Here is a 17,800-nt window from a genome sequence, read left to right as displayed (position 1 = left end):
AAGAATTTCGTCTTTCACAGTTGACCTGATAACCAAGGACTATCAGCTGCCTCTTTTCGTTGGAACCCCAAAAGGCTTTCCTCTGCCCAAGAGGACACTGACATCTAGTGGGTGGGTTCCACAGACACAGGGCAAGCAAACTGCTGCTTTAAGGCCATCTCTCTTCTGGCCTCTTACCTAAATTTTGCTTTCGTTTAGATCCTCAGGGTTGTTTGGAAGAAAAAGGGTGAGGGGGGGAAAGCCTAGCCAGTTTTGTGTAACTTCTGGGGTTTAAGGATTAAGGGTTGTGCAGTCAAACTGTTTTTTTGTTGTTGGTGGGGTTTGTTTTTTTGCTCAGTCAAGTCGCCTGCATGTGAGCCTCAGATGTTTGTAATAAAATGATTTAAGATATTGCATTCCCCAGTTGTCCTCCCAGCCTGTGAAGAAGATAAGTAACCTGTGTAGCACAGCAAGAACAGGCAGATGTTCTAGCTTCTCAACTCTGAGTCAGATAGTGCCTCTAAGTTGCCTTCAGTTCTGGGCCTATTCTTTCAATGAAACTTGAAGCCTAATAACACGTGGTAGCGTCGCTTTGCAGCTTGTCTCAGACATCTGTTAGTTTCACTGGGAACCGACTAGTAGGAAATTTTAACAAAAACATAGTTTTTCCAGGAATGTTCCTAAGCAGAGAACAGTGCTTAGAAATCAAACTTTCTGAAAATATTCATCAAAACATTAGTATTGCTTTAAAGACAGAAATAGACATTTCAGTTGAATTAATAAAATCCAGATTTCTTTATCAAAGAAAATAAACACTGCATAAAACTTGATAGTTTAATAGTTAAGCATGGCATCTTCTGCTATCAGAGACGATTGATGTGGACTGAGTAAATCATTGTGTCTGTGCGCAGTTAACACCATTGCTGCAGATTGTTGTTTGAGCTCTGAGGGTTTAAGTCATTCTGCACTAGCGTTTGTTAAACAATAACGTATAGGTTTTGGATTTGTTGACCATCTAGTAACTTTCTAAATGAGGTTAAAACAAGAGACAGTTTCAAGGCACTTAAATTATGGCTTAAAATCAAAAGAAACCTTTCAGGTAGCATTTTAACAGTGGAAGAGTCAGAGAAAGTGTAGACTGACAGTGCTTAGAATGAGGGTGTTAGACTTAAATGTTTGGTGACTGCCTTTAAAAAGGAAAATATTGCTTCCTTGTCCAGAGAAGACACGGAATTTTTCGCTGAAAGATGCCAAGATTATTTTATTGTTTGCTAGCATTTGCTATCATTAGTTTTTATAGCAACCAGACTATCATAGCAAAAAACATTAACATAAAAATGAATTCATGTTTTATATGAGATACCAGAAAACAAAATGTAAAGGCTATTAACGCTTTTTCTGTGCTAAAGGGCACTTAAGCAATGCAAGCAATAGATAAAGTAGAATATGAATCTTTTCTGTCCTAAGAGGAAAATTTCAGTAATTTCAAGTTGAATCAGTTTTATTAATACCAGACCATGAAGAAAAGTAAGAACATGCAATCCACCAAAAAAAGAAAAATCACAGCCTCAACTGACCTGTTATTTTAATTAAGAAGAAAGAAGAAAAATAGCTTTTATCTCCTATTGGCTGTTGAGAATTTATATTGTCTCATCTCTAGAAATATCCCAGCACGCTGGACTTGCTACCGAATACAGCCTGTTTATCAGTAAATATCCCGTGTCTTTATTTCCTCGATGACTACTGTAAACACTTATGAGTTGTGACTTAGTTAATTTGTGATAATTTGCATGTGTGTCTCCTTCATTGTCAGCTTCTCATATACAACGTTATTTGGCTTTTTTAAGTTTAGTCTTATTTCTTTTACCCTGAAAGTCTATCTGCTTGCTTTCTGTAATATTCCCATCTTCCCCACTTATTGATTGTTTTCTAGCTTTGTCATCAAACATCTTGTCAGTGTGCTCTGCTTTTCATGAGAAGTCATGAAGGAGAATGCCTGATTGGCCTGGGAAGTTTTTTGAGAAACTGAGCGTCTGAAATTCCTCCATTCAGATGATTTTTTTTCAATATTTTTCCTTTTAAAAACAGTCTGAAGAGACTCTTGTCATGCCTGAATTCTTGTAAAAATTCACTTACTCTTTTTTTGAATTGGCACCATATCAAATACTTATTTGAAACTCGGATTAGAACAGCTTCCTTTCCCAAGAAAGGAAGTGGAGTCTTATTACTTTGTCACTTATTCCACATAGATGAGAATTATAGATAAGAATCTTGAACCTGGATCTGAAGGTATTCCTGTACGTTTCTGAAATACCTGGAAGTAAATCTGTCATCCAGAACCTGGGGGTGTTGAATAAAGTTGTTTGTATTTTAGATAGAAAAGACTTAATGAGGGTTCTCTATTGTTTACCAAACAAACTGTCGACTTCTACATTCTGGATTGTAAATATTCAGCTTTTTAAAACGATGACAGTTGAGGGTTAGTTTAGATTTATCAGCAGCTTGATTGACAAGGCACTTGCCTGAACCAGATTCATTTTACCAGTCGACTTTAGTACCTTTTTATTTTTTGAAATTTGGCACTGCAGAAGGACTGTATTACGCAAATTAACTGTGTAACAAACGTAGCCTGCAGGTTACAAACATCAATAAGAGGCTACTTCAGAAACCTTTATGTGATTGAGTGTATACTTTATATTGGGTAAACATTTCTCTGCTCTTCAAAATAGAAGAATTTCAGAAGTAATTACATTATAAATGTAATTAATTTAAAGTTTGACTTGCAGCTTTGGTGTACAAAAGGGAATAAAATGTATATAAAGGCTTTATTTTAGAAGTATCAGGGATTTAGGTTCACAACACTGATTTTAAAAGAGGACGTACAAAATACGTTTGTTACTTGACCCTTTAGTTTGATGCAAACTTTTACGAGTCTTCAAAATTAAAAAATTCTTCAAAAATGTTCATGATTTAAAAAGATTAAACTTCAAACTGTTTGATTAAAACAGTATTTTCATTTACTTTTTAGTAACTTCACTGTAGTATTCTTGTCTCTGGGTGTTCTAATGAAATCATGATAATAGGGCTGCAGAACAGGCAACTATTTCTTTTGCTAGTCACTTTTGGATTTGCATGGCCTGAGAGTACCTGTGATTAAGGTTACTATGGAACTTTAAGTGTTAATGGTATGTCAAACAATATATTTGAAATTATTATATTCACGAAAAATCTCAGCCTTTTCCTTTTCTTGAAGTAGCTCGTTGAACAAAATATGAGGAAAGTAAGAAACAATTTCTGTATGAGTGGTAGTACTATAAGGTCATAGAAGATGCTGTGTATATGCCTATGTTACTTTTGTAGAAGAGAATTGCATACGATATAGCATGTGTGGAGAAGGTTTAAGGACTTTTTTTTTTTTAAATTCAGCAGAAACAAACTAAGTGCTAGAGTTTATATTGTTCAGGCATTTAGCAGTGTTACTTCCAACTCTTGAACGTTCAGCCATTAAAACAAAAACTTCAATGGAGAGAAATAATCTTAAATCATAATAACTTATTGTGAATAACTTGCTGTCTGGATTTGCTGTTTTTGTACTAGCCATTGCTGGTTTGGTTTTGTTTGAGTAGTTGCTTTATAGCTCTTTCTGCTGGAATTATGAGAATTTTGTTGGCCATTGCATTCCTGTTCTATCTCTTTTTGGAACCAGAATTGGCATAATCTGGTTGGAAGGTGTGTGCTTTTGGGGGGACACATAGGGGACTGATGAGGACACATCTGTTAGGCAAAAATTGACAGATACTACAAATATAAATAATTATGACAGAAAATTCCTTTGCCTATCCATAAATATTGTGCTGGTTATTAGCTAGGGTTATTACAGTTGAAGTCTTAGTACAAGTTTGTATCTTTAATGAGGCTACTGCTTTCTGGCTCTTAAAATGCTATTGAACTCCGTCATAAATGGCCTCTTTATAACTAGCACATTCCTTGGCTTCCAGACACAGCCTCAAAGAAGGGGTGAAAATAGTTGTAAGCATGTTTTCTCCAGTTAGTAGAAATGTATTATCTTTTTGATACCTTCTCTTTCCCTTTACATTTCTCATATGTTCCCTGTGTATATGTTACTGCATAGTAGTACTGATTCAGTGCTTGTCAAAAGTTTTCTTTTTTGTATTTATCTCTGGAAAGGTTTTAGATGGTGTTTTTTTTGGAGGGGCAATAGTTGTTAAAACCTTGTGGGTGTTCTACTTGCCAATTACAAACTAACATAATTATATTAGCAGTATCCTAATCTTGCATGCTGAATACTGGGGGTTCCAAACTACTAAAAGTCTCTACAGATACTGTATTTCTATACAAGGTTCAAGCCTGCTTCTGAAAAAACATAGCTATTAAAACACCCTGATGCCTTTTTGGAAGGCAGGACATAACAGCTAAAGCAGACCTTTTTTTGGGGGGTGCAGATCTATTAAAAGGCTCTAAGACTATTCTCCTGTGCCTTTATTTATGGCAGCTTTGGTAATGGGGGACCAGCAGGTAGGAAATTCTAGTTTACTTCTGTTGGAGTGAAAGCTCAGTGTTTCCTGTTTCAGTTGTGGTGCTTTTTTTTCCCCCACCTAGTATGAATTGGGCTGAAAACAAACACTGACCTTAAGGAAATGTGTTCCAAGGCGTGGGAAAAGAGGAAGAGTTTTGCATCTTGTGAAGGAAGAGGGAGAAGAACTTTGGCGTTGTTTTTTTTTTTTTTTTCTTAGTGCTGAGCAGAAACAAAAGCAAAATATTCTCCATGGAACTTAATGCCTTATTCCAAATATTATGAAGTCACAAGCAATGGAATGGTAAAGACTGTGGGGAGAAGAAAGGTTTGATGGTAATAGATTATGAAATTTCTCAGGGAGAATTGACGTGGTTAAAGACACTAAATATTCTTCAAAGGCAGAGGCTTAGCCTGATACCTATTTAGATCCTTATGCTGCTTATTTGTATGAATTGTACCCCATCTGTATTGGCTATACAGCTCTTCCTTTGAATGCTTGTCACAGTGTGCTTTTGACTGTTTAAGGATGTTATGTCAGTTAAGGCGTGAGCACTGAAACCGAAGAGCACTAGAGTCATAACCAACGGTGACTGGTCCAGCCCCTCTCATGTGGCCCTGAAAAAAGCATAACTTATGTTCTTTTAGCTGCCTGATTGACCTGGAATAAAACCTCTTGCCTTTGGGGTGTTCTTTGTGGAAAAAGTCTTATTTTTTATAATTTCTTATTTTTTGTAATTTCTTCTATGCTTCCATGGGCTAGTCCTGGGGATGCTGTTACTTTGGTATCTGTTCTTATTACATCATAGCTGTTGGGTTTTGACTTCCCTGAGAAACTTTAAATCCAGTGTAAGGGAGGTAGAACAAGTATCTACTTTGACCTCTATTTCAGGTGAAGGGCACGCTCTGTAAAAGTCTTCACTCAGTTCAGATGTTGCACTGACAGTGTCAGCATCACATCCAGGATGTCAAAATTTGTTTGACTTCAAAATTAGTCTGTCTAGACAGAGTGGACTGTAGTGTTGTCACCTCTTCTGGATGAGTCAAAGGGCAGCTCTTGAGAGGACATTTACCTGGACCTATAAACGTTTTTGGTTTTAAAACAAACAAACAAAACCCACTTCCAGCATCAGAGTGGAAAGTTCATCCCACCTGTCACATACTTGCTGAGACTTGCTCCTGGCAAGGCTTTTCAGCAGAGTTCTGCTATGGCAGTGTTGGTGTTGCAGGTTTACTTCTGTTTGCTTTTGCGGACCAGGATGAGGTGGCCAACTGTTCTCTACATCTTTTCATTTAAGGCTATATCAGTGATTCCACCTCTGGTTACTGTCTTACTGAGCAGCTCAAATCATTGGGACCATAACAAGACTGAGCCATTTTCTTCTTGCTTTTGGATGCCTTATAGCAAGACACTCTGGATTCAAAGTGTTTGTGCGTACTCCCAACCGACCTATTATTTTGGTGTTGCCGGATTCCTCCAGAGATTTTGAAGGCTGTCCTGGTCTAGAGTGAAGTACGCGGTTTTGTTTTGCTTACACTGTAAATGCCTGCATTGATTGCGTGTATAGATGATGTCTCGGAGAACAGCTGCAATACATAACCTTTCCTCTTGTCCCCCATGTGTGCCTAAACCCTTCTGTAGGAAGCCGCTGAAGGTGGAAGGGTTGTGCATCTTTATACCCTTGTTATGCGATGGTACGATAGTTTCCTGCTTCACAGGAAATATGCATGTAATGAAACTGGTCTGAGTTTGACAATTCTTTTTGCAAGTTATTTATAGCCTTCATGTGATAAGACTTTAAATTTCTGACTCTGACCTGAATGCAGATTCAACCTAAATGAAGCATATATATGCATCCATCAGTTCTTGAACAAATGAGCAAAACTGGTGAAATACTGGCAGTAAAATACTAATACTGTTGATAGCTACAGTATTGTGACAAAGGTGGGGAAAACTTTTTGCTTCCTTATTTCAAGATGTTTTGTATTCAGTAGATTGGCATGCATAGTTATTCTGCAAGTTTTTAAAGTTTAAAAATTTTTAGATATTAGTAATTCTTTACAATCATCATTCATTTGCCCTAAAATGAATGGTGTTAGTTGTCTTGAAAAATTGCAGAAAATTGTATGAAGGACAACTCAAGCCTTTAGTTATCGTCTTGACTTAAAAGTTCAACTACTTGTGAAAAATGAATCAATGAGGAGATTGGTATAGAAGGCTTAAATATGAAAATGGCATATTTTATATGCTACAGTTAACCAATTTTTTTACTGTTTTTAATAGCTGTTTTCTTCAGTAACAAACTGCTGGATTTTTTACAGATATGTTGATTGATTCCATTGAAACATTTCATCAACTAGTGTTGTAAAAACATTCTCTTAAAAATTATTCACCGTAGCTTTCTTTAGGAGCATCTTCCCTTTTAATCACATAGCAAGGTAAGATTAATAAGAGCTGTATATGTTCAAAGAAAGACTTAAAGGGAAAAATCAAGATTAAATGCAATGTTTTTTAATATACTTGTGCTGTCAGCATGCACAAAACCACCAAAATCTAGGACTGAAGGAATAAGAGGAAAATAGTGAATCCAGTAACTTGGAAACTACGCTTTTAAGCAGAAGGGTTCCCTGATTGAGTTTTGTTTCCTTGTTTGTTTCTTTAAGTGCTTTGCTTCCTTATGCTATTTGTGTTTATATTGTTGGGTCTGAAAATCATCTTGTTGCAAAAAATCTGAGGCTTATTTCTGTTTTGAATTGTCAAGAATTGTTCCCAAATTGCTTTCGCACTGTTAAGAAGCCTATTATTTGTAGTGTGTGCTAATTTTAAATGCCTTTTCTTGCATCAAGACATGCTTCCCAGCCTTCAACCCAAAGTAGTCAATTTTCTAATCACATGGTTTCAGACTAATAGAAATTTTTGTGTTCTTCACTCATAGCCTGTAACTCACTGTCACTGCTGTGTTGTCCTGCACGTTTTCACTTGATGTAATGTGTTCATACTAGTCTCTGCAATAAATTGTGTGCGCTAAGGAAACAGTATGGTTCAGAGGTAGAAAGTTATAATCCCAATTCTTGCACGTATAATGAGTATGTTGCAGAACTTTCTAAAATATCTTAGAACATACTTATTAACTAAAACTTGATTATGCTTTAGTAATATAATGTTTTGCTTATTTACTTGCTCAGACCACAGATCTCTTTAGTCTTCTCCATCCTTGTAAAACTAGCCCATTACTGGCAGTAGGTATGTTGCTTAACTATTATGCTGAACATAAATTAACTGCAACTGTAATTGATAGTACTGCTATTTTAGGCTGGGATTAATGTGCAGGTAGTATAAAAAAAGTTTTAGAAATGAGGGAGACAAAAGGAGACTTTTGAAGCAATCAGCCCACATTTGGTAATATGTCTGTGTAAAGTTATCTTTAGTTATTAGCAGTGTGGGAGACACGCCTGGTTCTAACATTTTTGTTAGGGAAAATACAAGTTTGGAAAGATGGAAAATGTTGGTCTTACTCTGGCAGTACATAATTCTTGAGAGTATGCTGTTATTTTTTTTTACCTGTTCCCAGTTTTAATGTGATACTGAAGAAAGTAGGATGTACTCCTTAACTGGTTCCTTTCAGTACTGTCATTTGGCCTTCTCTGCATGAGGACCTACCAGCATTGTCTTCGTTGACTGATGCTTCTTTATTGGATATAAATCTCCAATTAATGCAGTAACATTAATTCCCCTCTTCCCTGAGAAAATACCAGAGTTAAGAAGTTACAGAATACACTATACCATCTAATACTGAAATGATGCTGTTGTCAGTTCCCTGGGTAATTCTGGAGGGATTTTTCTTTTATGTGGTTCACACAAGCTTTCTCGAGCACAGTGGGGTTTTTAGACTTGTCATTATCCTGCTATGAAACACAAAAGGCAGAGCTCCCAAGGGACTGTAGTTATCAGGCTCGTCTATTAATCACTTTGGGAGAGATTCCCTCGGAGCACCTAGAGCTCAGGAGTTAGTAGGTGTTGCTAGAAGAGAAGGCCAATGTAGTGAAAACTCCTCGTTCTTGTATCTCGTTCTTTCTATCAATTCAGCTTGCAATTTCCTTTCAGGGCTTTATTTCAGTGAAATAGGTTAAATCCAGACTGCTAGCCTGTTCCTTGCAGCCAAAGCCATCTGCGAATGTTGAGATACGGTGAAGCTTTTCATTTACAGAACCGGATCGTTCTCCTTTCATTGTTTATGCTTGGCTAGTGTTTGGGAGGGCTTTTTCCTTCTATCATAAGGGCTAGGAATTCATAAAAATGATTGTTGTTTGAAAGCTGACAGGAATAACTGGGGAAAGATTGACATGTGTCACAAGTGTATGCAGTTTTTCAAATGCTCCTAAGGTAAAGTGGTGAGAGGGATACTCTCAAAAATTAGTTTCATCTGTAATTTCATATGTATGTACTAAGTATTAGTATGATAACTAATTTTAATTGAGCTTAGACTCTTCGGACATTATTTTGCATGTAGGTCTTCTCATGTCTTCACGCTGTGTTTATTTGCAAAAGCATTTAATGTACAAATTAAACCGCAGAGATAGTTGGGAGACTTAAATGCAAGTATGATACCTGAAATTATATTAAACTCTGCATTATTTGTGCTACTTAACAGGGCAGTGAGGTAACCCATGATATCCCGTGTGGGACAGTTCAGTGTTGATTCAGCCCAACTGGACCTGACTTCCCCAGAAACTTTGGGCTAAGCTGCGCTGTACCTCACTCTCCCCATGCAGCTCTTGTTCTGGCAGAGTGACTAAAGGAAACCCAGTTCACTGTGTTCATTTATTTCTTGCTATTGCAACCTGGAGCTGCAGAGGCACCCCTGACTCAGAATAGTCCGTACTCCAACTGAGTTTATTAGCATCAGCTTGGTGTGTCCCAGAGCCCTCACTGGTAAGAAAGTGGTATAGGGAAATTCCAATTGGATTTGCAGGAACTTCAAGCTAAAATACTTCTGGAACCAAAGCAGTTTTACAAAGTCAGAGCCCTATTTAGCAGTGATGTATCTGAGTCTGCACTTGAGCTGTCTTTTGACAAAGGCATCTCTGGCATCTCTGTGTTCATAGTATTGGTACAGAATCTGAAACCTGTGCAATCTGACCATAGATAACCAGAAGATAGTTATTTTGACATTTTTGTTTGGCTCGCGTTGCTCCTTACAGGTACATTTTTCTCACTGTATAAAAGTACTAGGAAATCTATTCTGCCCTAGTAATGTTTATCTAAATTATTAGGATAAGAGCACGGCTGAACATAATTCATGTGTTTTTCTTCTCCTGCTGGTAGTAAGAACAATGCAATGTCAAGCTTATGATAGGAATAGCTGTCTTATTTCCTGAAATGAGTACATTAATACAACATTTTTTAAGTGTTTCCTAGTATCTTCTTTTATGCTTTGATTTTTTTAAGATAACTTTTATGAAACCTTTTCTTTAATTTTCAGTTCTTTGAGTATTTCTTAATGCACTTAGGCAAATTTTGCAAAACAAAGTATGTTCTTGCGTGATTGGTGTTATCTCACAACTCTGCTGCCCTAGCTGGCCACGTAGAGCTTCCTAAGCCTGTTGCTGTTGCCTGTTGTCAGATAGCAAATGAACCATGGGTGCCGTGGAGTATTCTAGCAGCTGATGTTTGACACTATGATATGTACTGCTCCTCAGGTATGGTCAAAAAGGAGATTCAGGCAAACATCACTGTTTTACTAAGGGATGTTGTGACCATTGGAAATGTCAGATAAGGCTTAGGAGACAATTTGAGGACTTCAAATAAGGGAAACCCTGGTGAAATACTTGTCATGCTTTCCTTGAAAAGAAGCCCGGAAAGGAGTCACAAGAACTTTTGTAACTTAAATAAGGTTCAGGCTTTTAAAGTGAGTTCCTCAAATCTCAATAGGCAGTATAAATATTTTCTTTAATCCACAAACAACATTTCTATGGTATTAAGCAATGTGTTTACAGGCTTTCTAAAGTGTTAAATAAATGAAATAGATTGACTGCAAAAATTGGAGATCTGTGTTTCCTGAACTGATTGGACTAAGTTCTTCTTAATATGATAGGATTCCACAGGTTGGGTTTGAAAAGCTGGTTTGTCATTTTGTAAAAACACTGAAGTAGATTTGTAGTACAGGCTATAAAACCACTGTGGAAGTTGGAAGTATGTTTCTGAAACTCAAATTGTTTCAAAGGCTCATCTCCCTACCGTCACATGTGGTAAGTGTTTGTCACCATCCCACAAACCACTTCTGTCACGCAGTGAATAAGCAGAATTAAACTTGAGCTTTTCTAATGAGAATGGAACGTAAGGCCTTGTGAATGTAGTTCTTTAAGTATGATGAATCATGAATATACACTTACTTTTTGACCGTTTTGTTCTTAAAAGAATATATAAATGAAGATTCTTGTGGTACAGAATAGCAGTTCCAGTGAATATGCAAGTGTCACGGAAGCGTCCACTGTTATCTGCAGAGGCACCAGGCTGGATCTCTAATGTCTTTGCCGTTGGCGTCTGAGTATCTTCTGGGAAGCGATTTGGCAGTTTACTGACTTAGCCCAAATGAGCGCTGCTTTGTACTGTAGACAGTTGTTTATTATGAATTAGCATGAAACTGGACTGTGACGGATCTTACTGGCTATCTTGTCATCAACTTACCATAGTCTGTACAAAATTCTTTCTTCTTCTGCCCTGTCATTACCCCCGTTCTGCTATTGAGTACATTCTCCTCCTTCTGGTCGCTCTAGGCTGTAACCTAGGAAGCACCAAATCTCTTGCATCCTACAGCAGACTGTGTGTGCACATTGCAGTAGCTTTCTGCAGAAGTTTTTTGTTGCATGTAGGGTGAAATCTTCTGCTGAATCTGGCACTTTTTCTGTTCGTTGAAAGCTCAGTTTTTAGAATTCTTTCCTTACTCTTTAGTCAATTCTTTCTCTTCCAAAGAATGAAGTAGATACTATTTTATGTAGCGGAGTACTGCTTACTCTTTTTGATTGCTCTCAGGACTGTACTTACTTATCTTCTATTACCCATGTCACAGAACAGCTGACAAACATGCATTAAAAGCATGGATCCTAAAGTATTTTAGGAACAGATGTGTGTTAAAATCAACCTGTATTTCATTTCCAGTCTTTGCCTCGGATCTGGGCTATGCTAATCCTTCTTTCCAGTCTGTTTAGCGGATTGTACAGCTATTGAATCATGCAGGGGAGAAGGCTATGCTGAATTCTCATAGCATCACTTTCTAGAAAATGAAAGTTGGTACTAGTCACTCCAGCCTTCTTGGCTTATGATAAGTCCAAGTTGTACCTGTGGTTTTTTTTGCATTCCTTTAAAATGGGCTAAAGCAAAAAGGATCACCTTCCTAGGGTGCTTTTTGATACCTAACCTTTTTCTTGTATCACTTCCTCAAGTGTACCCTTTCTCATGCAAAATAACTTCTGCTTCTACTTATGGTTTTTAGAGGTTGTTTTTTCTCTAAACTTCTTTCTGTTACTTTTTCTAAGCAAAGTCATGGCATTTGTCCCATAAAAATCAGTAAGATGGGAAAAAAACCCCAAAAACTCACAAGCAGGTTGAGATGTGTAACAGTATACAAAATCATATTTGTGGCTGTGGTTCGAAAGTATCATTGTTTCTCTTTGCCTTTTTTTTTTCCTGAATTAGAGGCTTATAGCCTATTTCAAACTATTTCTCAGTCTTGCAATTCTTGGCTGATATAGCTAAACTATTTGTATTTATTTTGCTATTTCTAAATTCCTGGTTGTGTCCAGTCTTAGGACAGGCAGTATTTTTTATTTTGATGCAGGTAAGGGCAGTGGTACATAGGACAATATGTCTCCCATGTGTAGTGGTATTCTTTGTCTGTACCATGTTACTAACCAGGTTTCTCTGCCTGCTATGTATACAGGTTATGTTGTGAATTTGTTTTTAGTGTTGCAAAGATGAGTGTAGTCTGCATGGAAGCTTCCTGTCACTGTTTACATGTCTTTTCAAGAATTGAATCTTCCTATTCTTCACTGTAGCAATGTTTTCAGATAATATATTTAGCACTTCAGTCACTGTGTGGTCAGAGGCTTACTGTCCCACCTCCAAATACTTACTTCATTGACTAACACTGCAAGTTTTTCAAGAGCAATGCATTTTAAGAAAAAAAACCCTTCATGCTAGTTCTGTTACTCTTTTTAGTGATTTAATCTGTGATAGTCCTCAGAGAAGAGGGGAAAAAAAATGCTCTGAAAACTGGTACTACTTGATTTGCTTTTTTTAAATTTTACCTTGCCATTGCTTTTGCTCTGTGAATGCCACTTTTATGGCTTATTAGATGCATCTTTTTCAACTAAATTAATGCAAAGTTTTATCCACATTTGCATCCATATTTGCTGTGTTTTCATTGTATGCAGACAAATTTTGTGACAGTGTTTTTCTGTATGTAGCAGAAATGCTAAATTTTGGGTGTTTTTTCTTTTCCTTTTTTACTGGAAGAATTATTGGAGGGCTTGAATTGCCAATTCATTTTTCCTTCTTTTTTTAAAAATTGAAGCGTGCAGTGAGTCTCCCAAGTGTTTTAGTAGTTCAGAAGAATTCAAGAAGAAAACTGGCTTTCCAAGCAGATTGTGGAGTTATGATGCCCTTCTACCTCTATGTTGTTGCCTAGTCAGTGATAGAAAATATTTATATTTTTAACTAGCAACCAACTCCCCCTATTCTCCCCCTTCCCCAAAAGAAAGCAAATCATGAACATTTTGGGTCTTCAAGGATGATAATCAAGCATTAAAGGTGGAGGGAGGGGAACATGAACAACCTCTATCCTTCTACCTGCGCAGAATACCACTCAACGGAGATACTAAACTTCTTTGGAGCTACGTTCTCTGTTTTCCTCTTGATCGTCTTGCATACCTCCACCATGTCAGTGTCGATAGAATGGCTGGTTTTGCAACCACCTAGCTTTAGCTGGAAGCCAGAGTTAACTTCGTGAGCTCTTCAGGTTCCTTTTTGATGTCTATACAGTGTAAAATAACAAGCACTGCTGGCTTGTCTTGTATTTTTTTTCAAAGAGAATCTATACTCTTTTCTTCCTCCTCAGTTTTAAGGTTGCAAAGGCCTAATTTGAGTGGGATGATAAAAGCTGTATTGCTCCTGTAATTTCCTAGGCTGCTGGAAGGCATGGGCTCGATTTTATTATTAGAGGTTTTGACTGTTTCAAATTTCTAGGATTTGAAATAGATGGAGGGGAAAAAAATGACATGTTGTTGTGAATACAGCAGACCTCCTGTCACTCATCTTAATTGTGAATACCTCGTACATGAGAGGTAGGGTGAGCTTGAAACTCAACAAGAGTTGGGCGTTAGGAGTTGATGCGTGGTAAAAGTGAAATTTTGCTTTCTGTTCATTTGTCAGTGTTGGAATTCATGTGCTTCAGAGCAAAGTATCAGCTGCTAACAGCTGTTCCTGAGCCAGCCTGCTTTGTGCTCTTCCTCCAGGTATTCTGAGCAATAACAGATTTTTCTGTTTCTCACAGGTATTCTTAATGCAGCTGTTACTCCCTAACAGGGCAGTGTATTTCCTAAAAAAAATATAGCCATATTCCATACTGGTGCTGTAGTGGCTTTTCCAAAGTTCCGTGTCTCGTGATGTATAGAGCTGGCTTCAACTTGGTTGTAAACTGCTGATGAGCTAAAAGTACTGGATAATTAGATTTTTAAACTTCATCATAGTGAATATTGTAAAAGGAGAGAAGAAGGGTTTTTTTGAGTGATCTTCTTATATTTCATCAATGAAGCTAATACCTTGTGATGTTTCTGTTATCTTGAGACTTGAAAATAAAGCATAAATGTTTTATTTCAGAGGTTAAGAAGATTATCAACAAAATACAGAACAGAGAAGATCTACCCAACAGTCACCGGAGAAAAAGAAGAAAATGTTAAAAAGAATAGATACAAGGATATATTGCCATGTAAGTCTGATTTATGTGTTAACAGAAGATGAAGGCAAGAGCTTGTTATTCTTAATGTATTTTGAATTTTACTATTTAGCTATTACTGAAAGGCAAAATTGGAGATAATTTGCTGAAAGATAACTTTCATAAAAATTTTATTTTTAAATTGGAAGCCAAAGTAAGTGAACATTTGTATATTTTATTAGGAGAGCTATCACATAAAGATAAAATGTGTGCTAGGTCCCAAGCCATATCAAGCTGAGACCTTCATTTTAGCTCAGAATAGCCTAGAACTTCACTAGGTGCTTAACTGTTTTTTCCTTAGGAGCATGTTATTCATGGTAGAAAACAAACAAATGTTAGCATAAACTCCAGATGAAATTTTAAGGAGCCATAAGGAACCTGGTTTTGTGGTTTGAAGTAAAATAGATCTTTTTTGCTTGTTTGTATCTTGCAAACAGTGTCAGAGAACTTTCAGCACTGGATTATCTTTGGTTTGTATTTTACTAGAGCCCAGGCGAAATTCTGTTTAATGTACGAACACAGAAAACAAGACAGAATTTGAATTTTAGAACACCAATGTGTGGATATAACAGATGAGTGATCCGTAATGACAAGATTGCCTGTTACAAGCTCACTTCGTGTAGCTCGTGAGGCCATGTATTTCAGAAGCTCTTACTGTGCTTCTCGATATGAACAACTGACAGTGAGATTAAAGGATAGTCTTCTGACAAATGCCATTTTTCATATCCCAGAAGATTAGCAACAGATACATTTTACTCCTGTTAGCTTTCTCAGAAGCGTTAGGAGGTTTATAACCAATTTGAAGTTGAAAATGGTCTTAAGCATCATATAGCTTTCATTTCAAAATGTGTTCTAGTAATAAACTCCAGTGAATTACTATGTGTTTCAGGTTTTTGTATACCTGTGTGCTCTGTTTTTCTAGTGCTGGAATTTTTACTGTTTATCAGTGCTTGGAGCAACACTTCCAGCAGTGAACTTTGCCCTAAAGCCACAGGCCCTAGATTGTTTAACAAGGTGGGCATAGTGCTTGCTGCTGCACTGAGAAGGAAAGGCACATGTGTCCATATTTTGCTGGAGGATATATGTATAACATACATCACATGTTGAAGAGTAGTATAGTACTATGCTCAACTGCAGCAAAATAGTTAAATATCATTGGGGGTTTTGAGTTTGTTTTGTTTTTTTTTAGTTGAGAGGAAACATGTTTAGTGGAAGGAGTGAAAAAGAGAGGGGAAGTTGTTATTGTCGTCTTATAATTAAGAGTTGTTATACTCTTTCTTCTGTGCTGGCATTTTGGTAGATCATGAACAATATAGCAAAACCTTAGTAGCACCTAGGCTGAATTGTTGAGACACTTAATAGCTAGTACAGTAGTGAATGGCTGCAACTAGAGTGGTAGATGTGCTTTCCTTTCATCTACATAAAAATAAAAACTGAGTCATTGGGATCTGAAAGGGTACACAAATCACAGTGGGGAAATAGCAAACCTCAAAGCTGACATTGAGGAAAATTGAAGGTATATTTTTCAGTTAAAATGAGAATATCTTCAAACATCCAAAGATTCCAGCAATGAAGTGATGGGAGACCAGCTTGATAGAAATGAAAGCCAGGAGATGTTTTGGAGGAGGAAGGGGGATGATACTTTGCCTATCTTTTAAAAATCCAGAAAAAAAACTTACAAATGTAACTTAATTGGAGATTAGTGCTATATTTATCAGAAATTGTTACTGCTACCAGAGAGATCAGTACCTCAATACTAACTCATTACAGGCTTCAGAGGAAAAGATGGGTGCATGTTCACATTACAGTTTACTAAGTCATCCTAAATGATAGTTAAATGAAACACGGTGTTCACTGGTTACCTGAAGACACCAATTAGTAATTGTGAACTGAGCCTTTAAGTTATATATAAATATCCAAGCACTTAATCTTCTGAAGCTGGAACCTGCAATGGAATTTTTCTTGGAGAATTCTATTCCAGACCTAAAACACTGAAAGAGCTGAGCTGTGGCAGATACAGGCAGGCTGGAAATGTTGACATTTGGAAACTGCTCTAGAATTTTGGATCTACTGTGCTGGGAAGATAGGAGCCCTCATTAGCCTACCACTTTAATTAGCCTGATCCACCATTTAAAAGTAGTTTTTAGTATTAAGTCTGTGACACCATTGCATGCTTATAAAGTGTTCTTGCTTTTACATTTTATGTATGAGAGTGTAATACAGTATAATATGTTTTAAGGGTTTCTCTAGGCCTTTACGTGAGAGTACGTTGTCTTTAGATCTGTGATCTAAATGTCTTGTAATCTACACTTGCGCTTTTTTAGGAAGCATTACATGGTAACACAAACACTTTTTGCATGTTATCAGGACTCTGGCAGAAAATTTCACCATCTTGGAAGCAAGTATCTTGGAAGCTTTTTGGAAGAGCTTTCTGTATAGAAATAAATCTTAGCATGTACTTCTTGTGGGTATGGTTCCCTGTTTTATTACCACTGATGTTTCAACAAAAAAAAGCCCAACCAACCATATTTCCTCTTTTTAAATAGACTTGTTTTTTATGTTTTTTCTTGAATTTAGCTCTAATAAAAGTTTTAGCAACTGCGGTTGAGGAGTTGACCCTGGGAGCAGAAAGTAACAGAAATTGCTCGATCAGATGCTGTTTCTGCAGATACTTCTGTTCCCCAGTTTGAATATATTTTTTTTTTTTAAATCTGGATTTCCAATTCATTATAATACTAAATTAACTAAAACAGCCTTTACTGTAGAGATAGTTTGAATGATTTTTACGTGCTAGGTAGGAATTGTTGGTATCAAGAAGTGCTGGAAGGACTGGCGAACCTGCCAACCACCTTCTTAGTAATAATCTTCAAGTTGTTTTTGTATTAAAGGTGCATTTTAATTTTTTTTCAATGCCAGAAAGAATTCCAAGATGTCTAGTTTATCTGTCAACAAGTAAAAAGGCTATTTTTAAGACTGCTGAGGATTTTGGTCTCCAAAGATCTGCTGTTTTTATAAGCAACTTTCTCCGAGACAGTCAGTAATGATAGAGGCAGAAACTTAAAATGTCAAAACCCCCAAAATGAAGGAATCTGCTGCTTCTAGTTTAGAAGTGCCCCAGCAAAGTCCTTAGCCCAGTATTTGGGGGATAGAGGTGAGTCTGTGCCTGAGCAATAAACCCCAGTACATGTTTCATGTTGTAATACTTGACGGACTCCTCCTTGGCCGAGACTTTAAGACCTGCTGGCTGCTTTAACTATGCACTGGTGTTTTATTCTTTCTGCTTTCTGTAAATGGA

At 37.0% G+C, this 17,800-nt stretch overlaps 1 protein-coding gene across 4 annotated transcripts in view; it reads left to right on the top strand.

Moving 5' to 3' along the window:
• Positions 1 to 17,800, top strand: part of PTPN12 (protein tyrosine phosphatase non-receptor type 12) — an 82,959-nt gene that overhangs the window by 18,182 nt on the left and 46,977 nt on the right. For 3 of the 4 annotated variants that reach the window (XR_012672811.1, XR_012672810.1, XM_075144601.1), the window contains exon 2: positions 14,391 to 14,499. Coding sequence is in view for 2 of the 4 variants with exons in the window: in XM_075144601.1 (XP_075000702.1) it covers positions 14,391 to 14,499 (109 nt within the window). In the remaining 2 variants the exon portion in view is untranslated. Of the gene's footprint in view, positions 1 to 13,943; positions 14,027 to 14,390; positions 14,500 to 17,800 lie in introns of all 4 variants that reach the window. The other variant, XM_075144598.1, reaches the window with a different exon arrangement.

The sequence above is a fragment of the Calonectris borealis genome, chromosome 1 (genome assembly GCF_964195595.1).
Source record: "Calonectris borealis chromosome 1, bCalBor7.hap1.2, whole genome shotgun sequence".
Classification (NCBI taxonomy): Eukaryota; Metazoa; Chordata; class Aves; order Procellariiformes; family Procellariidae; genus Calonectris; species Calonectris borealis.
This window is presented reverse-complemented; position numbering and strand designations above follow the sequence as displayed.